A 27,095-nucleotide genomic window follows, 5' to 3' on the forward strand; every position below is an offset into this window, starting at 1 on the left:
GGAACAACATGCTTTTTGACGACGGTTATTCAAGGGCATGTTGTGACGTCGATTTGACCTTTGAAATTTGGTAATTTCCCAACATACAGTTAAAATTAAAAGTTAAAGTACCAATGATTGTCACACGCACACACTAAGTGTGGTGAAATGTGTTGTCTGTATTTGACCCATCCCCTTGTTCACCCCCTGGGAGGTGAGGGGAGCAGTGGGCAGCAGCGTTGGCCGCGCCTGGGAATAATTTTTTGGTGTTTTAACCCCCAATTCCAACCCGTGATGCTGAGTGCCAATCAGGGAGGCAATGGGTCCCATTTTTATAGTCTTTGGTATGACTTGGACAGGGTTTGAACTCACAACCTGCCGATCTTAGGGCAGACACTCTAACCACTAGGCCACTCAGTTTAGTGTCTCAATTTACAAATACAACTATTTTGCAACGCCTTTTACAAATCAGTTTTAAAAGGCAAGTATGTATAATTAACGTTGCATCGATGTCTTGTGCCTACTGGGTGCACTCTTTACGTCGCCTATGTTTTTACAGAGGAACCGAGTAGTTGCACTTGGTCCTACTTTTTAATATCCTACCCTTCCTTGAATTTTAGTATGACTTTGAATTCTTTCTCCCCACCGGTCTTCTTTCGCAAAACTATCTCTTTCCCACTGCTACTTAATGAGGTACTCCAAAACCTCTTCCTGCAATATCGTTCTTCATCAAAGTTATCGCTTTGCTTCGTATACTTTCCTCACTCCCTCTCAAAATTCCCTGACCCTGTCCATAAACTGTGCGCTTCTAGGTATTACCTTTTCTCAGAACGAAATCTGATATCAACGAAAGAAACAATAATGTAATACAAAATTATGTGTGTCTGTAAATAAATAAATCATATGCAGCAATAGCTGTAAGATGAAACAAACGTTTACATTTGAGTTTCTTCTCAAATAGAATTTCACAGCGATTACTGAATGGTTAGTGAATCTTTTGAATTTCTTTTCACGAATGGGACTATCTCCAGCACCCCCGCGACCCCAAAAAGTGACTAGCGGTCGGAATGGATGGATGGATTTTAAAAACACAAAACGATTGGTCTATTTGAATTTCAATTTGAAATAAACTGGAAAATAACGTATTTTTCACGTCGAAAGGCAGTGATAACATTCAAATAACGGTTTGAATTTCGTTATATATTTAATATATAATGTTTAAAAAAATGTTTCTTCAGGCCAGTCCGTAGTCCTTTAAAAAGTAGCAACTTCCGGTTCCGGTGTTGGAAAACATAGGTTTTTAGTCTGTTTTTTCGTTTCTGCTGACTGTTTTTTGTTGTATGAAATATAAAATGCCAATCAAACTGAATTTTTTCTAGGTAATTATTATTTTCCGATCTAAAAAGAACGCTTTATTTTTCAATTATATTTTTTGTGTTTAAAAAGGAAATTCAGATAAACTAATCGTTTTTTGTTCTTAAATTCACATTCATAAAACGAAAATTCAATGACCAAAACATACAATGACTCGGAATGATCTTGAATGCCGTCCTGTTATGACTAGGTCCTCAATGAGCAGTCGTCAATGTGTCATTTCCGGTCGTCACGCAATTGGCTACTTCGAATTTCGAACGATGTTATTGGTTCGTTACAAGGTATTTAAAATACAAACGGTCTTCTCCCAACAGGAAGACAAGAGGTTTTTTTTTTCTTCCGAAAGTAAGTCATTCCATGTATCAACGCAGGAGTTGTATGTGATGAAAAGAAGATTCTATCCAATCGGCTTTTTCGGTTAATTTGAGGTATGTGGTGCTAATTCGTATACTACTTCAATTTAAAAACACGTTTTGTTATCAACCAGTTGACGTTAGCCACCTTTCTTTGGGAATTGATTGATTGATTGATTTACACTTTTATTAGTAGATTGCACAGTACAGTACATATTCCGTACAATTGACCACTAAATGGTAACACCCGAATACGTTTTTCAACTTGTTTAAGTCGGGGTCCACCTTAATCAGTTCATGGAAGTTTAAGTAAAGTCTGGAAATGTAACTGTGAACGAAAACATTGGAATGATTGGAGATGCTAACTATAAAATGAAACGTCATCGTTAACACGGTTAAAGTTAGCATCTCTAAGTTAGCTATTTGAAGTTCGAAACTATTTTTATGAACAATGTAATGCAGTGATATGAATAGCGATGACAGATTTACACAATAACCATGTTTTCTTACATGACAAAGACGAATATTTCGCTCACAATTGATGTAGCACTGACGTCATTTGGGGTTATGTTTTGTATATAAAATTGACGGGCTTCAACTCGTGAGACTATCACGTGACCTACTGTTCCCTGGGCTAATGCATAATAAATGTGTCCACAAGGGCAAATTACAGTATTATAGTTGCTGCATTTATGTAAAATAATCGTTGACAAAATGGTAATTGTATTTCTAATAGTTGTTTTAATTATTTTTCCATTTAGGATTATTTCAAGCCTTTTGTCAATAATTAATCCTATATAGTAACATTACATACTTCCAGGGATTCACTGCAAGCAGACTCCTTCTGTTGCAAACTTTGTCATCGGTTAAGAAACTGTCTTATCAGCTAGGTGCAGCTTAATTTTTTTTCCAGCGACCCCCTCGCCTCAGATTGTTTTGAGGCGTTTCTGTGAGTTGTAAGTACAGCACTTCTATTTAACAGGATGAGCGTTGTTGAAATAAATGATGAGAATTGTGGCGTCTGCCCTGGAGGAGGAAAGCACAGCGGCACAAGCGATGACATTTTCGCTCAAGATCAGCCGACCGGGAGGCCGTCCATCTTGCGTCAGACAGAAAACCTACCCAGCAAGACGGTGCCAAAGGGCATCAAGGTACACCTTATTCAGTCAAATCACTTTGTTTTTTGATTTGTGTACTCACCGATATTCTGTGACTAGGTTTGTTTCCAGACTCCAAGAAGAGACCCAATGACCAAAAGGATTATGTCTCCTACAAAGTTGGTCAACACTGCATGTGTGAATGAGTGCACAAAAGCAATGGAGTCTTTAAATTTGGACATGACCAAGTATGTACTATATATAAGTGAAACATTGTACCATTTTAGACCAAACAAATTGTTCTTTTTCTAGTACGATGCCACCACAGACATCTGAGCTACCTGATGGTCCCAAAAAAGGTACCATATCTGACTTTTACTTGCATTTACACTTTAAAACATACATTGGAAGCATACAAAGTCAAACGCATTCTATTCTGTGATGCCAGTTAACCTCTGAATTTACAAAAAACAATCAACTATAGTTGAAATAATCAAATCCATGGTAAAACTGTCACCACCATAAAGCATATAACTGCAATGCTTTGACTTGAGTAACATGCTCAGGCTCCTATTGTCATACGAGTGTGAAAATAGTCAGAATTACACTCTTTGAAGACACTTGATACAGTATACTAGAGTTGCAGAATTGAAAAGAGGTGGGCTTGCTGAGGCATACTTAACTTTATGCATTTTCATGCTTTTTTTTACATGAACTGTCATACAAGTCTAAAGATGAGTGAACCGCTGGATAATAAAAGTAAAATAAAATTGAGCTTCTTACCTTTTATAAGACCAACAGGAGTTTAAAGAGAAGTCAAACGTCATTATGCCTCCAACATTAACTGTCATACAAGTGTAAAAAAGGAGAACCCCAGTTTTTTAAAGTGAAAAAACCAAACTGCGTGTGTACTCATACTTAACTACACTGTGTGTGTGGAAAGTAGGGTTCCGCAATATATACAATCTAAATTTGGTTGAGGACAGAAGTTATATTGTTATTGTTATATTTCTCATCTATTGATACATTCAAAATGTGTCCTGCAAATCTGACAAGAGAACAAATTGGTCCACGCACAGTAGCGTCCTCACTAGTGAGTTTGCGGTTTACAACCCTTTACTGTGCAAAGCCACTTCTAAGTCAGCAATCCTCGACTCCATGGTGGCAAAAAATACTAAGGGCCCGATTTACTAAGATCCAATTAGCAGGTGCAAAACAATGTGTTTATACGATAAAATTGCGTGTACTGTCAGTGGGTGTGTTGCATGTGATCGACGAAAACTCTGTGTGCTATTCATGACTGGTGCACATCGCCTTTTTTAAATGAGGATTTTGCATGCACTCATGGTGCCTTTACTACGGAGACACTCAATCATTTACTGCACATTTATTTTATCGTGCGTGTTTTGCCGGGTTTTCGAAGAAGCAGCAGACATGTTTCACATTTTATGGACATTTCAGAAACCAGCTGTGCGAATGTGAAGAAAATGCATATTGCATGTAGGTTTTTTTTCACCTCGGAAATATGTTAATACAGTATATCTCGTATAATACAAAAAACAAACATCATTCTAATAAGTCTGTTGCTGAATAGATGATTATGTCTATTTATTTCTAACAGTCAAAATATGACATTGAGGCTAGTTCTAACAGCTTTAATAAAAACCTAAGTGAAAGCTCAGCTAAGTTTACAAAAATGGGAAAATTCAAATATAAGAAACATCTTCCCAGGATAGATAATGATATAAGGAAACTCATGAAGAGAAGAGACAACGCATTAAAAATATCTTTAAAAACAGAATTTAACAGTGATCGCCAGATTTTTTCATCACTTACAAATAAGTTAAAGTTAAAGTACCAATGATTGTCTCACGCACACTAGGTGTGTTGAAATTTGTCCTCTGCATTTGACCCATCCCCATGTTCACCCCCTGGGAGGTGAGGGGAGCAGTGGGCAGCAGCGGTGGCCGCGCCCGGGAATCATTTTTGGTGATTTAACCCCCAATTCCAACCCTTGATGCTGAGTGCCAAGCAGGGAGGTAATGAGTCCCATTTTTATAGTCTTTGGTATGACTCGGCCGGGGTTTGAACTCACAACCTACCGATCTCAGGGCGGACACTCTAACGCAGGGGTAGGGAACCTATGGCTCTAGAGCCAGATGTGGCTCTTTTGATGACTGCATCTGACTCTCAGATAAATCTTAGCTGACATTGCTTAACACGATAAGTAATGAATAATTCAGCTGGTAATCAGTGTTAAAAATAACGTTCAAAATATAAAACATTCTCAAGCATTTTAATCCATCCATCCGTTTACTACCGCACCTGTTCAAGAAGTCACATTAATGGTAAGAAGTATTTTATTTATTATTGGTTAGCTTCAGAATAACAATGTTATTAAAAAGAATAAGAGACCTATTATACTCTAAAAATGTTGATCTTACTTAAAAATGCACACATCTAGTTGTATTCAGTGTTAAAAAATATTATATGGCTCTCACGGAAATAAATTTTAAAATATTTGGCTTTCATGGCTTTCTCAGCCAAAAAGGTTCCCAACCCCTGCTCTAACCACTAGGCCACTGAGTAGGTAAAGTTGTAAAACAAGGTCCGTGAAGCTAAGGCAAACTTTTTTTAATTGAAAAAATAGAAGGGGTGGGGGAAGTAATGGGAAAAATAATTTGGGAAAACTTAATTAAGCTACTAGCTACATACACGTTTAAGTACACAAACTGGAAAATCTGGATATAATTACTGATAGTTTTAATAGATTCTTTATTCGTTCAATTGAAGAACTGACTGCCCACTTAAAATGCCTATACATCAATATAAGATGCTGGATTATACGATGCCAATATATAATAATAACTATTTCTGAGGTTTTAAAAATTAGATAATCTCTAAAAAGTATAAAAGCAAACAACTTCTTAAAGAGGTGTTTGCAAGTTCTATTGCACATTTAATAAATTTATAAATCAGGGTAAATTGCCATTGACATAGAAGACTGCAAGAGTTACCACAGTTTTTATAGATCTGACAAAACCAGAGAACTATTGGCCGATAAATATTTTACCAATTGTATGAAAAATAGCAGAAAAGTGGGTTGCCACAAAGATAATTGAACACCTAAACGGTGGACATACCCCTCTTCATTCAATGCAATTTGGGATCCATAAACATCTCTCCAAAAACAGCTTCCAGTTGCTTTTTCAAAAATGTAATAAGCCTTTTAGATCAGCGTGGCTATTTAGGTACTGTTTTTGTTTTTAATTTATAACACGTTTATAATACAATACATCATGCATTGCTTCTTTTTAAATTAACTAACTTCAACTTATTTATTAGTGCCCTCTGCTGGATGAAATCACATCTTGCAAATAGCCAAAAAGATGTAAAAAATAGGAAATTCAGTCATTTTATCTTTTTTGCTTTGCTGGAGTCCCACAAGGCTCAATACTAGGCCCAATTTTATTCAGTCTCTGTCAATGATGTGTGTTCAACTGTCAAGATTCAGATGTACATTCATTCTACGTCTAAATCACTTTAAAAATGCATTCAAAAACTGTCACCAATACTTAATTTACGCTCCGTAACCTGTATAATAACCAAGCTGTTGCGACATTGTTATTGTAAGAGCAAACACTGAGGAACTCTTTTTTTCCTATCGTAGTAACACATCGGCATGCTTCGATATAAGCCGTAAAAGCTAGCTACGGAAAGAGATAAGCTAGCAACTACGTCAACACAAAACGTGTTTGATTTTCTAATGCACAACACAATACGATAAGACCCCAATCTGTACGGACTGAAAAACATGAACAATCCTATTACAGTATTGGCACACATTTCGTGTTTTCTTTGTACACAGCTAGCCAGACAGCTTATGCACTGTAGTTGTACGGTGATGTGCTGCATGTATCATGAATAATATTAAAGTGTGACACACTCGATGGATAGTTGTGCGTTTGGTCCAGCTGGCTGTGGACATTTTTTCTGGTTTATTTGGATAAGCACTCGATTTATGTCGAAATAGCATGGCTTCAAGATTCACATTTTGCAGCTTCGAGACACACCGACCTCCCTCTCTCTGCTTCCGTTTGCTCCAACGTGTCACTCTTTCTTCGAGCTCGCTTCTACAAGCAGCAGTTCATCCTCTGTATATGCAGGTTCAAAAAGATAAGGTTGTGAATCCTCATTTGTCCAAAAATAGTCGTCTTTGTAGTCAGTTACCAAGTCTGCCATCATTACAACACACACGCCTTTGTATCCGGAAGTAGGACCACACAGTTGTTGCCAGAAGTCAGACGTGCGCTGCTATGGCAACGAAAATCTATGTGCTGAAGAAATCCGTCAATGATTAAAATGATAAAAATATGGTAAATATTGTAAATATAACATAGTGTTATGAATGTCTGTTACTACATCATATATAGACTTGCAGCGTGTAAATTAAACGTTGATGGAGGGTTTTTAATTCGTATTAGAGGGCTTTGAAGGCCACAACGGTGACTCCCATTAGCTGCATCTTTAAAGGGGAATTGCACTTTTTTCCGGAATTTTGCAGATAGTTGACAATCATTATGAGACAAGAAGACCGATGTATTTCTTTCTTTAATGCATTCTAAAAATAAAATACATTCGATCAAAAGTCCGCTTACAATAGAGCCTGAGGGAGCCGTTCAATTCTGCCTGTAGAGCGCCTTAAAACATCCAAATGCCTCCATTAGGGTTTTATATACAGTACAGGCCAAACGTTTGGACACACCTTCTCATTCAATGCATTTTCTGTATTTTCATGACTATTTACATTGTCACTGAAGGCATCAAAACGGAATGAACAGTTGTGGAGTTATGTACTTAACAAAAAAGGTGAAAGAACTGAAAACATGTTTTATATTGTAGTTTCTTCAAAATAGCCGCCCTTTGCTCTTGTTGTTTAGTTCAAGTGTTGAGAAACACATACAGTGCATCTGGAAAGTATTCACAGCGCTTCACTTTTTCCACATTTTGTTATGTTACTGCCTTATTCCAAAATGGAATACATTCCTTTTTGTTCACCAAATTCCACGGACAATACTCTATAATGATAGTGAAAAGCTTTTTTTTTTTTTTTTTTTTAAATTTAGCAAATTTATTAAAATAAAGATGTGAAATAATTCACATGTACATAAGTATCCACAGCCTTTGCTCAGTACTTAGTTGATGCACCTTTGGCAGCAACTACAGTCTCAAATCTTTTTGAATATGATGCCACAAGCTTGGCACACCTATCTTTGTGCAGTTTTGCCCATTCCTCTTTGCAGCACCTCTCAAGCTCCATCAGGTTGGATGAGAAGGGTTGTTTTTTATCCAGGATGTCCCTGTGCAATGCTGCATTCATCTTTCCCTCTATTCTGAGTAGTCTCCCAGGTCCTGCTGCTGAAGAGCATCCCCACAGCATGATGTTGCCACCACCATGCTTCACTGTAGTGGTATTAGCCTGGTGATGAGCGGTGCCTGGTTTCCTCCAAACATGACGCCTGGCATTCACGCAAAATAAATCCATCTTTGTCTCATAAGACCAGATAAATTTTTTTTTTTCATGGTCTGAGGGTATTTAAGGTGCATGTTAGCAATTTTTTTGACTAAGAAATTACTTCCATCTGGCCACTCTACCATAGGCCTGATTGGTAGATTGCTGCAGAGTTGGTTGTCCTTGTGGAAGGTTTTCCTTCTCTCCAGAGGAATGCTTTAGCTCTGACAGAGTGACTATCCGGGTCTTAGTCACCTCTGACTAGACTAAGATGAATGCAGCAATGTACAGAGACATCATGGATGAAAACCAATGCTTCCCATTCAGTCTTAAGGAGCTTGGCAGGTGCTGCAAAAAGGAGTGGGCGAAACTGCCCAAAGATAGGTGTGCCAAGCTTGTGGCATCGTATTCAAAGATCTGACCAGCTCCGTTTTATTTCAGAGTACTTATATTCCAGTTTTGCACACATTTCCTTTAATTTATTAAATGTGGGAATTAATTTAACGGTTTCTTATTACAAATGCACTTCTTTTTTTTCTTTTTTTTTTTTAAAGTTGCAGGTGATAAATAACCTGACTCTCGCCAGATGCTTGGAGTTCGCTGAGCTCCACACAAGGATCTGGGACTTCTCAATAGGGGATGTATTTAAGAAGGCGGGGCCTTGTAAAAAAAAAAAAAAAAAAAAAATCATTGTATGCGATTGGATAAACCACTTGTCCGTTATCTTGAATGACGTGCTACTTCAACCACTCACATCGAAATCCACCTGTGATGCTGATGAGAGCGACGCTGGGAAATCCAAAGCCGACATATTGGATAACGACAGAGCGAAAAGTTAGAGAACTTTTACTGAAACAACGCAGCAATGTCAGTAGACTATCGATGTCGCAAAACAGTTGCAATAGCAGAATCAATGTCAGCACACGACTCCTCGCTGCGTGCCGCCATTGTTGTTTGAATCAAACAGTCGCTTCGGCGCTACTCACCTCCCAGGGGGTGATGAAGGGTGATGGCTCAAATGCAGAGAATAATTTCGCCACACATAGTGTGTGTTACAATCATTGGTACTTTAACTTTAACTTTACGGCTTATCTATGAAACCCCGCCCGGCAATCCTGATTGGTTCATTATTTTTTGCTATCTTGAAGGAGTTTGCGTTGCCCTCGAGCCCAGATCCTTGTGTGGAGCTCAGCGAACTACAAGGATCTGGCGAGAGTCAGGTTAAGTGATAAATGCTTATTTAGTGAAACAAAAATAAATGTAAAACTGCATCAATATACAGTACATAAAGATGCATCAATAATCGATTTTTAACCGAATCGTAGCTCCTGAATTGTAATTGAATTGTGAGGTGCCCAGATTCCCACCTCCTAATGGTTATCATCACAATTTCCTTCTCCTGCCATTATATAAATAGCAAAAGGAAAAAGCCAAGCACACCAGCGGAGTTGATCCTTTCCTCCACTTCTCTCACACTGCCATTTTGTACAACTTGAGTAGCTTTAGGTCACAGGGGTGTCAAACTCTTGGGCCACATCGCAGTGATAGCTACCCGCAGATATACAACTGCACAATTGGATAAGCATTTGATTATTTTAACGGATTGATTGATAACTTGCTTAAATATCATAAGTCATGCATTTATTTTTGGGAACAAAATAATTGTTGGAATATCTTTTACATGATTAGATCAGATCCCCTGTGCCTTTAGTTTGAGTTTGACACAAATGCATTAGAGATGTCTCTGTTTATGCCATTTAAGAGTGCTGAAGTCTTATTGAATTTGTTGGGATTTTACAGCGGAATTATCCTATCCAGATGATGACATGCCAATACAAAGCAAAGGAGACTACCAGTTGGATTTTGACAACCTTGACAACATGAACCCTTTCCAGAGTTCTAATAAGATGGTCCTCTCACCTCCAAGGTCTCTACTTGAGAACTCTCCTGCCAAACAACCAGAAAATATCTGGAGTGAGCCCACCAGCAAGTCCGATTCTGCATTGGACGAGACCCTTCCCTTCGCCCCCACTGTAGAGAATTCCCTGGTTTCCAGCGAGCTCAGCTCTGCAGACAGTAGTGTGGTTATTATGACTCTTCCTGCCATGGAGCAAGAATCACGCAGCGCCACACCTGATGTCCCCGCCAAGACGTACCCAAACGGCAACCTGAATGAACCTCTGGAAAGTCTTGTTGAAGATGCTCCGCTGCCTTCAAAAGGATCATACAACTTTGATGTAGACAACATTGATTTAATCGATCCTTTCAAAACAGAAGGCTCCAAAATTCAAAACTCTCCTGTCCTGGAGAGGAAGTCAACAGATGATCAGGAGATGAAGCAGAGCCATCCTGTCGATTTAGAGGTGCCCGAGGTGTTTCAGGAAATGCCCGTTCATGTTTGTGTGAAGCCTATTGCCACTGTGGCCCCCATTCCATCTGATGGCCAAGGTGCTGAATCCAAGGCCCCGCCAACTGCTGCATCTGCCAAGCAAGGCCCGATCAAGCTGGACTTTAACTTTGATGATGGCGGTGAGGTGAAACCGAAGACGCCACCCAAGAGGGTTGGCAAAAGACCATCAGGCCTCAAACCCAATGATAATGAGTCGGATTTGAAGGCACCAGGAGAACTTGTAGAAAAGTGTATGGCCGGTGGCGATGCAGATGTGGGGGCCCTCAAAGCTGTGTACTCTTTAGACTTTGAAAAGCTTGATGACCCCAATTTTAAGCCTTTTGGAACAACGTCCAACATCACCAACTCTCCCAAGAGCAGCCTCCATACAAGTTCCCTACCCGCCCAGGAGGATAAAACACCTGTTTGGTATGGAGTCTAATCTAGTCTGGATTGACTTTTTGCTTATTGTATTTCACTTAACTAATTTACCTTTTTCCCCCGTTTTTGCAGTGCCAATGAGAACATTTTCATCCAAGTCAACAAACAAGCGGTACCAGACGTAATCCAGGTTGAGTTCTCTAAAACAATCTAAGAAATATTGTCACTGTCTAGTGAAAATCATGCATCTCCATTTTTTTTTAAAATAGGTGATTAATTGCATGCCCAAAAAACAAAACAAAATGTTTTGGTATATTAAAAATATGGAGATATAGTGCATGTTTTTTAATTATAAAATTGGAACTATGATTATTTTTTAATCTCTAAAATGTTCAGTTTTTTAAATTTATTTGACAGAAAGCTGAGCAGACAGTCGCTGATCTAGATAAAGGTGTACTGCCAAAAGTGGAATTACTTACACAACAACCTGAAACCTGCGTGTCAGAATTCAATCAAGAGTTTGTTCCTGGGACTGAATGTGAGTAAAAACATTTTTTTAAACAAATCATGACTTTTCAGTCTGCATTTACTGTATATTAATGGTATGTTCTTAACCAATAAAAATAATGATAAAAAAAATACTTCATATAATTACCAGGAAATGTTTGGCTCAAACTGACAAATAGGTTCCCATCCATCCATTTTAAGTTAAAGTTAAAGTACCAATGATTGTCACACACACACTAGGTGTGGTGAAATGTGTCCTCTGCATTTGACCCATCCCCTTGTTCACCCCCTGGAGGTGAGGGGAGCAGTGGGCAGCAGCGGTGCCGCGCCCGGGAATAATTTTTGGTGATTTAACCCCCAATTCCAACCCTTGATGCTGAGTGCCAAGCAGGGAGGTAATGGGTCCCATTTTTATAGTCTTTGGTATGACTCGGCCGGGGTTTGAACTCACCACCTACCGATCTCAAGGTGGACACTCTAACCACTAGGCCACTGAGTAGGGGGGTGCTGGAGCCTATCGCAGCTGCATTTGGGCGGAAGTTGGGGTACACCCTGGACAAGTCGCCACCTCAGATAGACAGACAACATTCACACTCACGTTCACACACTAGGGCCAATTTAGTGTTGCCATTTAACCTATCCCTAGGTGCATGTCTTTGGAGGTGGGAGGAAGCCGGAGTACCCGGAGGGAACCCATGCAGTCACGGGGAGAATATGCAAACTCCACACAGAAAGATACCAGTCAAAGTTTTTACAACACAATTGGTCGATAAAAGTGTGCCTGCAGGTTATTTCTGTTACACAGAAACTCGAGGGAGTGACTGATGATTAAGACCAGTGAATATTGTCACATTATTTTATTTCTGATTTTTAACATGACACTGACTTTGTTTGTGTAATGTTTTTGACACTATTTAGCTGCAAAGTGTCTCCTTTTCTGCTGTATGTGCTTGGTTCCCTTTTTTAAGTAACATTTGAAACATGTGTAGGTTGTTTAGCATTAGTGAAAGAAATTCCTTAAAAGGTGTAGAAAATGGTAAAAGCTGAACACAATACAAACACTCACAATATGACTGAAAAATATTAAAATAGACCACCTTAAAAAACTGAATGGAATTTTAAAGCTTTTTTGCAAAAATAAAAAAATGTACATGAAAAAAATGTGGGATTCGTACAAACCCTGTTTCCATATGAGTTGGGAAATTGTGCTGGATGTAAATATAAACGGAATACAATGATTTGCAAATCCTTTTCAACCCATATTCAATTGAATGCACTACAAAGACAAGATATTTGATGTTCAAACTCATAAACTTTATTTTTTTTTGCAAATACACGACTTCCACAGTTTCCAAAAACAATTTGAAATGTGGACTCGTCAGACCACAGAACACTTTTCCACTTTGTATCAGTCCATCTAAGGTGAGCTCAGGCCCAGCAAAGCCGACGGCGTTTCTGGGTGTTGTTGATAAACGGTTTTCGCCTTGCATAGGAGAGTTTTAACTTGCACTTACAGATATAGCGACCAACTGTAGTTACTGACAGTGGGTTTCTGAAGTGTTCCTGAGCCCATGTGGTGATATCCTTTACACACTGATGTCGCTTGTTGATGCGATACAGACCTGAGGGATCGAAGGTCACAGGCTTAGCTGCTTACGTGCAGTGATTTCTCCAGATTCTCTGAACCCTTTGATGATATTACGGACCGTAGATGGTGAAATCTCTAAATTCCTTGCAATAGCTGGTTGAGAAAGTTTTTTCTTAAACTGTTCAACAATTTGCTCACGCATTTGTTGACAAAGTGGTGACCCTCGCCCCATCCTTGTTTGTGAATGACTGAGCATTACATGGAATCTACTTTTATACCCAATCATGGCACCCACCTGTTCCCAATTTGCCTGTTCACCTGTGGGATGTTCCAAATAAGTGTTTGATGAGCATTCCTCAACTTTATCAGTATTTATTGCCACCTTTCCCAACTTCTTTGTCACGTGTTGCTGGCATGAAATTCTAAAGTTAATAATTATTTGCAAAAAAAAAAAAATGTTTATCAGTTTGAACATCAAATATGTTGTCTGAATATGGGTTGAAAATGATTTGCAAATCATTGTATTCCGTTTATATTTACATCTAACACAATTTCCCAACTCATATGGAAACGGGGTTTGTAGAACAATGTGACCTCTTTAAAACTTCAACTAAACTTTTAACACTTGGATGAGAATAATTTGCAATAAATGAAGCCCTTAGACATCAATACGTTTTGAATATTAAACAAGATTAATCTATTTACAATTGTCATCTGAGTCACTGAAAATGAAATGTATTATATATATATTTATATACATAATGAATTTGTAGCTGCAATGCCTAAACCTTGAATATTTTTTAAAACCTTTTTAATTAAAGCTGAAACTCAACACCTCAGTCAAATGGCTATTTGTGTATTGATTATTTCACATATATTGTAGTTGTGTATAGCAGTGGTCCCCAACCACCGGGCCGCGGCCCGGTACCGGTCCGTGGCCCAGTACCGGTCCGTGGATCGATTGGTACCGGGCCGCACAAGAAATTTAAAAAGAAAAAAAAATGTTTTTTTTATTTTTATTAAATCAACATAAAAAACACAAGATACACTTACAATTAGTGAACCAACCCAAAAAAACTCCCTCCCCTCATTCACACTCATTCGCACAAAAGGGTTGTTTCTTTTTGTTATTAATATTTCTGGTTCCTACATTATATATCAATATAGATCAATACAGTCTGTAGGGATACAGTCCGTAAGCACACATGATTGTATTTTTTTATGACAAAAAAAAAATTCCCCCCCGGTCCGTGGGACACATTTTCAAGCGTTGACCGGTCCGCAGTTACAAAAAGGTTGGGGACCACTGGTGTATAGGGTTGCCACCCGCCCCGTAAAATACGTATGCATCCCGTATTGAACCAATACGGGGCGCGGTTTCTTCCGTATTTTCCTATTCGTCCCATGCGTCTGACACACACACACGTGAACAATGAATTCAACAATAATGAACAAAATAAAAGCTAAGCGGACCCCCGAGCGTGGCTGTACATGATACATCTGGTTCACTCTCCTCTCTGTCAAATCCTCTCCGACTCAGTCTGCCAGCACGCAGCCCCTCCCCTCTGTCTGCCTGCCCGCCTAAAAAAAGTCAGAATTTAAAGGTGAAACCATTTGATATTTTGATATCCAGTTACAGTCGTCAAGCGCTTGATGGCAAACAAATGTATAAGTCAAGTGAAAGCAGAGCAAAAATGCTGCATACATCCATTGTTGTCATATATTGAAATTGTTTTGGAAGGAATTATTCCAGTTCCTAAGGGTCCTTCATAAAAGAAAATAACTAAAAAAGTGACTGCTGAACTCTCAACTGGAGTCAGAACACAGAGTTAGCAGTGACCACTAGAGGTGGGGGAAATAATATATTTTTAGATGCATCGCAATTCAGACATGGACGATTATAAAATCGATTAGTAAACATCAATCGATTTATTTATTGTACATAAAGTAATGCAGACAGTTCTATAATTTGGATGACTGCAGCGAGCCAACTCTCCAAGAAATCCAACCAGCTCCTTTATTACAGTGCACTTATGTTCCAGTTTTGCACATATTTCCATTAATTTAATAAATGTGATTGGAATTATTTCAACTGTTTATTACAAATGCACTGTTTTTAAAAGCTGTACTTGATAAACGCTTATTTAGTAAAACTTAACGAAATGTAAAACTGCATCAATATGCATTAATTAAAGATGCATCAATAATCGATTTTTAATCGAATCGTAACTCCTGAATTGTAATCAAATCGTGAGGGTGCCCAAAGATTCCCACCTCCGGGGACCTCTTTGTCAATGTCTGTATATGAACTTAAAATAAACTGTAAAAGACGTTGCTGTAGGTTAAAGATTTGTTTATGGACCCATCCAGATGTCAATAATATACTGTATCTCAGGGATGTCAAACTTGTGGGCCACTTGACAGTGATGGCTGCCCTCAGAGGGTTGCTTGTAACAGGGAATATTGTGCAAATATAAATTGTCTCATGATGTTATTACACAATTATTTAATCGTGTATGTGTGTGTGTATATATATATATATGAAAAAATGGAAAGTTGAATACGTTTAGTAAGAAAAGACTCATATTAGTTCCAGGCTTTTGCGGGACACATAAAATGAGGTCAGATATGGCTTCTGGGCCTTGAGTTTGACACCTGTGCTAAATCCTTTTTATAGAAAGTCAGATTTTTAATGAATCAGAAGGAAAACAAAAAAATCACTCCAAACATCGCCTTTTTTATAACGTGGCATTGTCTTTGTTCTCATAACCATACTACTTAAAGAAGTGGTTCTCAAACTTTTTCCACCAAGTACCACCTCAGAAAAGACTTGGCTCACCAACTACCACCAGAATACCGACAATAAAATACAGTAGCATAGTAGGACCAAGTATTCATTTAAAAACAAGGCCGAGGTTTTATTTAACTAGTGAATTTTATATTTTTGGCCAATGTAACATTACACACAGTTTGAACAGTAACACTTTGAATATTTATGGGATTATTTCGCGTACCACTAGATGGAGCTCGCATACCATTCGTGCTACCCGTACAACAGTTTGAAAATCACTGACTTAGTCTTGAAATAATCAGGTTGTGTTTTCGTTCCATAGTCATGGCCAACAACTTTGAAGAACAAATTGACTACCTCGAACAGTTTGGCTCCTGCAGCGTGAGTGTTGCTACTTCACTGATGTTGGTGGAATGCATGAACTAAACATTTGTTCTTTTTGTGACAAGTTTAAAGAGTCAGCGCTGCGCAAACAGTCTTTGTACCTAAAATTTGACCCCCTACTGAGGGAGAGCCCAAAGAAGTCTGGAGGAGGCCTGATTGTTCCAGCACAAGCTATTCAGCCTACAGCACTTGTTTCACGGTAATATCTGCAAAAATGTGTCCGGGTGAAATCGAAACTGGAAACTAATATTTTGTGTAATTTTAGGTTTGAAATGCCACCAGTGGCTGAAAAAGAAGCTGCAAATTTGCCTCAGAAGCTGAGCTGCAAACTGACTGATGACATTACAGCTCCAGTAAGTCTAGAGATCACCTTAGTAATTGATTGATTGGTGAAGTAATTAAAGGGCCCCTCTAAAATAAAGTGATCAGTTTCAGCACATTTTAGAACGCCCACTTTGTGGGTGAGCCTGCATCAGCCTGATGACATCTCCTACAGAAGAAGCAATTTCATATAGCAGAGTATGTGATTTGGTAGCATATTTATCCTGAATCATGTTCTTTTCATGCAGAATTTGAAGAAATTTATAAAATACCCTCGACAGGAGAAAGGCAGAGTCACAACCACAGGAACATTTTCTGTATATTACGTGTTATACAAGTTTTTGCCACAGACTTTGCGGTTCCTTTTTGGAGCAGACAAACCAGTGGTACTTTATTTGGGACAAACCGAATCCCGCCGATCCTACAATCCAACGGTGCCATGTTACAGTAGCAATAAACCGTATTATTGATAACCACGGTAAAACTCCCAACGGTTTGTGTTACCGTTTTAAATTAAAATGATGGTAAAACAGTGTTTGATAACTGCACCTTGCAGTTGCAGACTGACGCGAGCTAGTTTAAATGCTAACATTAAAACAAGAAACAAAGTTTTTCCCCTTTGGAATTTTGCCAATCGTTTACAATCATTATGAGGGACAAGAAGACGGATGTATTTCTTTTTTAATGCATTTTAACTAGTGAATAAAATTCAGCTTACAATGGAGTCGGTAGGAGGTCTTCTTTTAAATCCCTCTAAATAAACATAAAAAACAGCCAACCGTACTCCATTTGTGTTTTTTGACTTGAATGTTAACCAAATATTGGTGATATTGGTATGATAAGCACTAACGCGGACAAACTATTTATAGCGGCGCCGTTATCAGATAGAGCTAACTAGTTTGTGTGGCTGTGTTGACATTGGCTAGTGAGCTGCTTTCTCGCCTCAATGCTTGTGAAAGTTTATTGTATATCATAAAAAATGTCTCTCACTTTATAGTAGAAGGATGTGGACATAATCCAGCAAGTTGGTAAACTTTGGCATCCAATTTAAACTTCAGAATGGCGAGAAAGACACGGAAACTCGCTTGGTCTGTGCTTGGTTTCACACACTATTCTTTATGAATGTTATGAGTCATTCTTCATCTAAACAGGAAGGGCTGCACAATTATGGCCAAAATATTAATCACAATTATTTTCAGCCGTATTGAAATCATGATTATTTACTGTTAATACATATTTTATTGCACTTATTTTAAACAAACAGTATGTAAACTTGGCTTTCATTTTAAAATGATACTATAAAAACAATGAAATAATTAAATAAAATGTACAAAAAACAAAAAGCTAACTAAAATATGCCATTGTAGAGTGCGATCATAAAGTGCAAACAAGTGAAAAAGTAAGATAATGCACATTAATTCTACCGCACAAAGTTTATATAGGGCATATGTCTTTGGCCAAATAAAAGTTTATTACATGTGTTATTTTGGCGTGTTGTTAAAAGGTGGATGGATACGGGGTCCCTCTGTACACGGCCCTCTGTATTTTGGGCACCTCGGCTTTTGTAGCTGTTAGTAGGGACTCTGTGGCGGTGGCTGGCTAGCAACCAGCTTTATAGCGCGGGCAAACGATGGCGGTTGAGAAAAGAAGGGAAGTGTTGTTAATGCTTAATGTGTTTCCACAACTGTTTGGATGTACACATCAACGTAGCTTTGCTGCGCAACTCGTTGGGGCGGTTGTTGTTGGTTCATCCGTGCGGTAGCATTTCCGGGTTGAGGGAAACGAGTGGGAGTGCTTAGAGAACGGCAAGGCGTGCGGTCATGTTTCAGGGTTAAAATGCGTGCCTGTCTGTACCATGTGGGTAACTGCGGCACCGATGCAATAATGCATTTATTTGTCCTAATATTTTCGGGAGCTACTGGGCAATATACCGTCAACCTCTGTTGTCCCTCACTCTTACTCGCTCTCACATGAGTCCATTGTCTATCGGTCGCTCCCTGGTGGTTGGCTGACTGTTGGTTGTGAACGTGCTTGGTTTTAAATGCAGCACAGCCTGTTTTTAAATTGTTAATGTCGCCAACGTACACAGTCATTTAATTGTAGCTGCCAAAATCGTGATCACAATTTAAAATGCAATTAAATGTGCAGCCCTAATAACATCCTAGCAGTCATCATCTTAGTCAGGGCAGACATTGTACAGTAAGTGGTTTTATTTGGTCTCAAGTGATATCTGCAGTGAGTAGTAATCATCAGTGATGTTTTTGAAGAAAAAAGCCAACGTCGTAACACGTTTTTGAAATTATTGCGCCGACTAAAAATGAGCAAAATACGTACATATTACATGTTATTATGAATGTGCCTGTTACTACATTACATATTTACTTACAGCGTGTGTATGAAGCCTTGATGGAGGTGATTGGATGTTTTTTAAAGCGCTTTATGGGCGAAATAGAGCGACTCCCATAGGCTTCATTCTAAGCAGACTTTTGATTAGTTTAGGATTAGTTTAATGGCATTCATATCGTAAACACATATGTTGGGTTGTACGGTATACCGGTACTAATCAAGTACTGTGTTACCAATGAATAAAAATGGTACTATACTGCTTCTGGAAAAAAAAGGTACTTTTTTTCCAAACATGATGGCGCACCGTGACGTCATGACATTGCTGGTAAAACAAGCAGGGGTGCATGTTAAACAACGCACAAAGTTCTTACAAGTAGAAACAGTGTGGGGATAGCAAAGGAAGAATGGACGCATTTTGGCTTTAAAACTAACCATGTGAAGCTATAAACACTGAAACGCCGCTTTGAAATAGGTGCTTAGCTCTTGCTTTTGTTAGCTATTAGCTAGCTAGTGACTGTTGATTTTAGAACCCACACCAATGTCAAACCTACCACATTCATAAAAGGTCAGCCTGTAGACTGTGTGGACAGCTACAAGTACCTCGGCACGGTCAGACTCAAAGCTGACCTTCGAGATGAACTGCGAAGTGGTGTGTAAAAAGGGACACCGTCTTCATTGCCTGAGGAGACTGTCACATCTCCACATAGAACCATGTTGTAAATCTTTTATCGGGCATATATTGAATCAATTCTGTCTTTCTCCCAGGTGTCATGGTTTGGTAGTTTGTCCTTGAGAAACAAGTCTGCACTAAATCAAATTGTTAAGTGGGCTAGTTAGCTTAGCCGCAACTCAACCTATTTTACATCCATGCCACACAGCTGCAGCGCAAGGCAAGCTCTATTATTCACCACTGCACCCATCATCCTTTACGCAGTGAATTCCAGCTCCTTCGCTCTGATCGGCGGTTCATTGTTCCTCTTTGTAGGACTAAACGATGTAAGAATACTTTTGTACCTGCTGCCATCACACGCTTAAATAAGGCTATCACATTGTGATTTAGTTTTTTAAATGTATTTATTATGCCACAGCACTTTAATCACAATGATTCTATTGGTTTATTAGGTATTATATTTTATTGTTCTAGGGTGTGCCTGTATACATGTGATTGTTTGTGGATTTTTAAAATGTTTTTATGTTTTATATGATTTGTGTTTGCTTGCTTCATTCTGTCTTGACGCTGAATTACAAATGTCTGCACAACTATTTTACCGACGAGTACCATTAAAGAAACCTTGAACCTTGTCTATCCGCAGTCGGTAGGGTTTTAGCTACTTCTAATCCTCGCCGCCATGGGGGACAAACTAAGTGTCTTACAAATATCATTCCTACAGGACGACGAATAGCTAAACATGCTTCAGTACTCACCGTAGCTAGCACTCCTGATTGTAAGCGAATGCAATGGGCAGGTCCACACAAACTTCGACTGTGATGATATAAAGTACAAAAGCCGTACATAGTCGATACTACAATGATTATATTGACATTTTTTTCACAAAATCTTGTATTTTTTTATTGTTTAACCCATAAAGTATGTCCCTGGAAGAAGAATAACTAAGTTGACCAAGGTGTGACCCTGTAAATACTTGGTATTGGATTGATACCAGCATTTGTAGTATCATCCATCCATCCATCCATTTTCTACCGCTTATTCCCTTCGGGGTCGCGGGGGGCGCTGGAGCCTATCTCAGCTGCAATCGGGTGGAAGGCGGGGTACACCCTGGACAAGTCGCCACCTCATCGCAGGGCCAACACAGATAGACAGACAACATTCACATTCACACACTAGGGCCAATTTAGTGTTGCCAATCAACCTATCCCCAGGTGCATTTGTAGTATCATGCAAATTAAAAGTATCAAACAGATGAATAAGTGATTATTACATTTTAACAGAAGTCTAGATATAACATGTAAAAACAAAGTCAGCAGATATGAACAAGTAGATTAATAATCAATTTTCTAATGTTTGTCCATTATTTTGACAAAATGATAGAATGAGAAATGACACAATCTGTTACTGCATATGTTAGCAGCCAACTTAGGACCCTTTGTTTGCTTACTTACTACTACTACTAATAATAATAATACCTGGGATTTATATAGCGCTTTTCTAAGTACCCAAAGTCGCTTTACATGTTAAAAACCCATCATTCATTTACACCTGGTGGTGATAAGCTACTTTCGTAGCCACAGCTGCCCTGGGGTAGACTGACGGAAGCGTGGCTGCTAATTTGCGCCTACGGCCCTTCCGACCACCACCTATCATTTATTCAACATTCATTCACCGGTGTGAGCGGCACCGGGGGCAAGGGTGAAGTGTCCTGCCCAAGGACACAACGGCATGGTAAGAGGCGGGGAGCGAACCTGCAACCCTCAGGTTTCTGACACGGGCGCTCTACCCACTACGCCATGCCGCCCCACTAAAAGAGACAATTTGATTGCAATAAGAAATGTATGTTTGATGTATCATAAGATATGTTCCAATGAAGCCAATTTTTTTGTTGTGGTGCCCTACGTTATGAAAAGTATTGATATACATTTTGGTAACGGTACCAAAATTTTGGTATCAAGACAACCCTACACAGTAGTGCAGGTTCGCTTCACGGTCACTGCAGGGGACACAAGGTCCGCCGTGGAGAAGAGAAACTGAAGGCAAGCCCCTCGTATTCCTTTTTTGCATCCTTCTATTGATGCTTTATTGCTGAATTGAATTTTGCCTGAGAAAATGCTGAAAGAACATTGATACATACAGTATATACTTAATTCATCTTCAAGAGAAATGTGCATCTTCAGCAGTTTTAGAAGAGTAGGAGGCAATGTTTAAAAATAAACTAAGTCTAAACTTGCTGTCAGAGTAGCATTATGTCCATTCATTAATGCTTTGGCAACTCCTCCAGGCAGTGTTGGTCTGCTTTAATCTAAACAGGAGTTCAGAACATTAAGATATCATCCCATTGCATTGCACTGGACGCCCAAGGGGGATCCCCACATCTGCGGTCCCTTCCAAGGTCTCTCGTTGTTCCCATTGGGTTGAGTTTTTTTCTTGCCCTGATGTGGGATCTGAGCCAAGGATGTCGTTCGTTGTGGCTTGTGCAGCCCTTTGAGACATTTGTACTTAAGGGCTATAAGTAAACTTTGATTAATTGATTGTGTGAGAGCATTTTGCCTTCATCTTAATTAGAATTTTTTTTTTTTTTTAATGCTCCTCTTTACTTGCCATTCAGTGCTTTCTTTAGTTTGAACATCATCCAACATGTTTGTCTTTATGTCACCCAGACGCCACAGACACTGGCAAACCTGGGCTCTTCTTTCTCACCGTCTGCAAACATTGAGGACATCATTGAAGTGCTCAAGTACAGTCAGAAGGACATGAACGCCGCCATTGCCAAGGTCCAGGCTGAGGTACATCCTGCCTAAGTAGACAGACTTATGTTTAATAGATCAGTGGTTCGCCAGCCAGGCATTAAAAATAAATAGTCCTAAAAAATGAGTGATCATCAATCTTCACTATGACGTCCCTTTCGTCATTTGTTTGTTTCTCAACAAACTGCAGCAGTAACTAGTGCGAGATGTAATGTGTGAAGTTAGACTGGATGTTGGGTAACTTTCTCTATTCCCATTGTTGGTGATCCAGTTGACTTTAATGTCCTTTTTATGTACCGGTAATGTTATTTAGCCTGTCTACATTTTGTGTAAAGTAATGTTTAGTTTGGGTGAATAAGACACAATCTTCCCAATTCTTCATAATGTCTACATTTCTTTGTAATATCATAATGGTATAATTTGTGTTCCAGTTGCACTTGACATTGTGATATTTAAACCAAGAATTAATATTTACACGGGAAAATGCTAACAAATTTACATAATGCTTCAAATGCTTTTGTCCAAATATTGTCCTCCCATTTGCAGTTGTCTCAACACATATGTACTTAATCCCCATTGTAAATTACCTGTATATTCAAAATTATTTATTCCAAACTACTGCAAATCTATAAACTCTAAAAGGTAGAATAATCATTTGTGGAAATGAACCCAGTTAGTATGGTAGAAACAGAATAAGTGGGTTCTGTTTGTCGACTACTTTGATGTTGAACAACTCACCCAGTCCAGTGTTGGTTTTACAAATTTTTGTATTTTATTCTCCTATAGTGTGTAGTGGACCATGTTTAGCTATTCCTCATCCTCCTGGGATGATAGGTAAAATAATTGTAGTTTATTTACCGCCATGGAGGCGAAGATTGCTGACTTCGAAGTGGCTCTGAATTGTGGAGGGACATTAGCCGCTAGCAACAATGCTATTTTGCGTTCAGGACTTGGTCGTTTGCTTGTCACTGTCAAATTTGCAGGACACAGCTAGTATGTGTGAACAATTGTTTTCATTTCTCTATCGTCAACCGCATTTATATTGTCTACGTCGTGCAACCCCAGTACCCAGCATGCCTTGTAGGCACTTTGCTCTCTTTGCAAGTGTTGAAAAGCAGCTTTTTGAGCATTTTTATTTATCTCCTTCATTGATGTGCATCTTTGATAGACAATTATAACACAATTATTCAGTTACACCGTTACACACCAATGCCTGAGAAGGAGCAGGATGAAGAAAAATCTTATATTTTCCTGCCCCCTTCACATAATACATAGTCTTACTTAATATGTGAACCAACAATTACATCCAAATATAACAAAAACAAAACAAAACAAAACAAAAAAAACACAAGTGCAAAACTTCATGAAATACAAACCGAACAAAAAAACTAAAGAAGTAATATACAGGTACACCTCACGGGATGATACAAAACAAATACAAAATCAGGCAAAAAACAAGTAAATTAATAAATATAAAGCAAAATGTAAACACTTATGGCTGTCCATATGATTTTATTGTTCTGTCTTTATATATTTTTTTCAATTGGAATATATTTTTACAATCTTATCTCATTATAAAGAGAATTCCATAGTTTAACCCCCACCACTGATATACACATTTGTTTTAAAACAAATGTCAGTATTGTTTCAGTTTTGTTAATTCACCAAAATGTCACTGTGGAGTTACTGAGTCTGTTTAGTTATTTGAAGAGCTAGCTTCCGCAGTCATGATGACTTCTATTTTGTTTGATCTGCCCTTGTACTGCCGTGTTACAGACACCGTTTGGAAACAATTAGGTATGTAAATAAACATTTACAGAATCTTTCTGTGTAACTAACTAATTTCACAACGTATTTATTTGCAGCTTATATACCGGTGCCCTCTATAGTGCAGAAAATACGGTGTGTGTGCCTATTTGCGCACTACTGACTAGTGCTAGGGCAGCACGGTGGAAGAGGGGTTAGTGCGTATGCCTCACAATACGGAGGTCCTGGGTTCGATCCTGCGCTCAGGATCTTTCTGCGTGGAGTTTGCATGTTCTCCCCGTGGCTGCGTGGGTTCCCTCCGGGTACTCCGGCTTCCTCCCACCTCCAAAGACATGCACCTGGGGATAGGTTGATTGGCAACACTAAATTGGCCCTAGTGTGTGAATGTGAATGTTGTCTGTCTATCTGTGTTGGCCCTGCGATGAGGTGGCGACTTGTCCAGGGTGTACCCCGCCTTCCGCCCGATTGTAGCTGAGATAGGCTCCAGCACCCCCCGCGACCCCGGAAGGGTTAAGCGGTAGAAAATGGATGAATAATTAGTGATGCACCGAAAAAAGACTGCCAGGTGTAAGCAATGCGCATGAGGTTGTCCGTAGCAGAGGCAGCATGTCTGGGGTACTTTAATATATCCGAGAAGCGAGCTACCAAATGTAAAAGACTACAGTGGCGGCTTTTATGGAGAGAGGCTCGAGCAGTGTGAAGCACGTGTGACGTCAGGGTCGCTGCTGCTGTTCATCGAGCGACAGTCTCTAAACACGAATAGAGTCTATAATTTTGTAGAACCAGAAAAAGATGCCAGATTTTTTTTGTTTTTGCTAGTCGTTTTTATTAAAGGAAAAAGTCACTAAAACGATTGGGGACGCTCACCGCCACGGGAATGTTTGCAATCTAAGGGAAATCCTGCAATGTATCATTTTTTAAGAGAAAATGTTGTGCTTTTTGCTGCAGGCAAAAAAAAAAGAGGAAGAAATGTGTGCAAAGTATAAGACGCTGCATGACGAAGGTCAGGAAATGAGGTGAGACTTGAATCCAAACAATATTTGATGGAATATGTTTTGTATACAGTATGTTACATTGCATACTCGCTGATCTTTTCGTTTTAAGCATGTTCCGTTGCATACTTGTTCTTTCATTTTATGTATATGTTACATACTAGCTGATCTTTTCATGTTATGTATATTTTGCTAACGAGCTGACGTTTTTTCTTTCCAACAGGAAAATCATTGCAGAATTTGAGCTAATCATTGCAAAAATGATAGGTAAGTTTATAATGGGGGGGAAAGTTACTTTTATTTTTATGTTATTTTTTTTATAAGTGTTCCTGAAGGAGTGTATTGTGTGTTGTTGAAGCTGACCAAGAGAAGGAGCGTGAAGTTTCCCAGGGTAAACTTAACGAGGCCCACCTGGAGAAGAAGCAGATCGCCAATGACCTCAACAACTTAGAAAGGTCATTCTCTGAGCTTTTTAAACGACTGGAGAAGTACAAGGAGGTCATTGATGGGTATAAAAAGGTCAGATCTTGGATACGTGACATTTAAAAAGTCATCACTGCACCTTTTTTCCTTTTAATAATGTCCTGTTTCTGCAGAACGAAGAGACGCTGAAAGCTTGTGCTCAGGATTATTTGGTGAGAATCAAAAAGGAGGAGCAGCGTTACCACACCCTCAAAGCTCACGCTGAGGAGAAAATCAGCCAGTAAGAAACGCCACACTTTCTGATGTCAGCGTTTTCATTCATAATCATTAATTCATCCTCACCGACTGTATTTGCCGCCAGCGCCAATGAGGAAATAGCTGAGGTTCGCTCTAAATACAAAGCCGAAGTGTCAGCCTTGCAAGTGAAGCTGCGGTGGGATCAGCTGAAGGCGCAGTCACTAGAGAAGAACCTGGACCAGAAGGTCAGCATTAACTTTTTTTTATTATTATTATTATTATGACTATAAACAACAACAACAACAACAACATCTTTGTTTTTAATGTGACAGACGAAGGAGGTTGAAGACCTCACTAAACTTTGTGACGATCTCATCAGCCAAGTCCAGAAGGGTTGACAGGACTTCACTTATTGTTCTACATGTTTTGTACATACTTCATTGTTGCTCTCATCATTTTCTTGTTTGTCTTTTTTCAGTACTGTAATATTAAAATAAAGATGATACAGCTATGCTTGGTTGATTAATTTGATAATTGTTTTTAATGCCATTTATTTTTATTTTTCTAATATTTTTATTGAATTTTGCAGACAGTACAGCATGATGAATCATGGCAACAACAAGTTGAGGTATCTACACATTTTACAATATGTAACATACTAAACCAACCCTTACAATACCCACCCACTCAATACCCAAGGTAATTGTCACATAGTGCCCATTAACAGATATAGACACACATGAATATATGCAAACATAGATTCAATCTAACAAAATATATTAAAGATAAATAAAAGAATAGATATGGTCAAATAATACGTAAGATATACAATAAAATATAACGTAAAAGTAAATCAATACAAGGAATGGGGGTCAGGAGGAGGGGGGGGCATGTTGGGGGCTTCAGCGGTCAGCTCTGTCTAAATTGTGTTACTCGAATCGCTTGGGGTGATGTCAAGCTTGTCCCTAATAAGGTCTAAGAGGGGGCCACAGGTTTTATGGAAAGATGACACAGATCCTTTCTGCGAGAACCAAAGCTTCTCTAATTGTAGACGCTGCAAGACATCTTGTATCCAACTGTTATGGCTCGGCGGAGACGCAAGCGTCCTTTTAAAAAGAATTGTACGCCTAGCCAGCAGAGTCGTTAACGCAATGACATGACAAGCGGTTGCAGGTAAACCGTCCACCTGTGGAACGCCAAAAAGAGCAGTCAGCGGGCTGGGTGTTATTGTCCT

The 27,095-nt window shown here is 39.0% G+C and overlaps 1 protein-coding gene across 1 annotated transcript; it reads left to right on the forward strand.

Annotated features, from left to right (window-relative positions):
- Positions 1-1,642: 1,642 nt before the first annotated feature.
- On the forward strand, positions 1,643-26,366 carry LOC133646889 (transforming acidic coiled-coil-containing protein 3-like). The gene is made up of 17 exons (XM_062042779.1): positions 1,643-1,781; positions 2,689-2,857; positions 2,924-3,051; positions 3,116-3,162; positions 10,116-11,133; positions 11,218-11,275; positions 11,503-11,623; positions 16,294-16,352; positions 16,421-16,554; positions 16,621-16,708; positions 22,356-22,481; positions 25,158-25,225; positions 25,425-25,468; positions 25,560-25,720; positions 25,798-25,904; positions 25,986-26,106; positions 26,194-26,366. Exons 2-17 carry the CDS (start codon positions 2,690-2,692, stop codon positions 26,257-26,259), a joined length of 2,514 nt encoding a protein of 837 aa, XP_061898763.1. The 5' UTR covers positions 1,643-1,781; position 2,689; the 3' UTR covers positions 26,260-26,366.
- Positions 26,367-27,095: the final 729 nt, after the last annotated feature.

Source organism: Entelurus aequoreus, linkage group LG03 (genome assembly GCF_033978785.1).
Source record: "Entelurus aequoreus isolate RoL-2023_Sb linkage group LG03, RoL_Eaeq_v1.1, whole genome shotgun sequence".
Taxonomy (NCBI): Eukaryota; Metazoa; Chordata; class Actinopteri; order Syngnathiformes; family Syngnathidae; genus Entelurus; species Entelurus aequoreus.

Coding starts and splice junctions, on each gene's coding strand:
- LOC133646889 (XM_062042779.1), top strand. CDS start 2,690: ATGAGCGTTGTTGAAATAAATGATGAGAATTGTGGCGTCTGCCCTGGA. Junction 2,858..2,923: donor CGGTGCCAAAGGGCATCAAG/GTACACCTTATT, acceptor TTCTGTGACTAG/GTTTGTTTCCAGACTCCAAG. Junction 16,353..16,420: donor AACAGTTTGGCTCCTGCAGC/GTGAGTGTTGCT, acceptor TTTTGTGACAAG/TTTAAAGAGTCAGCGCTGCG.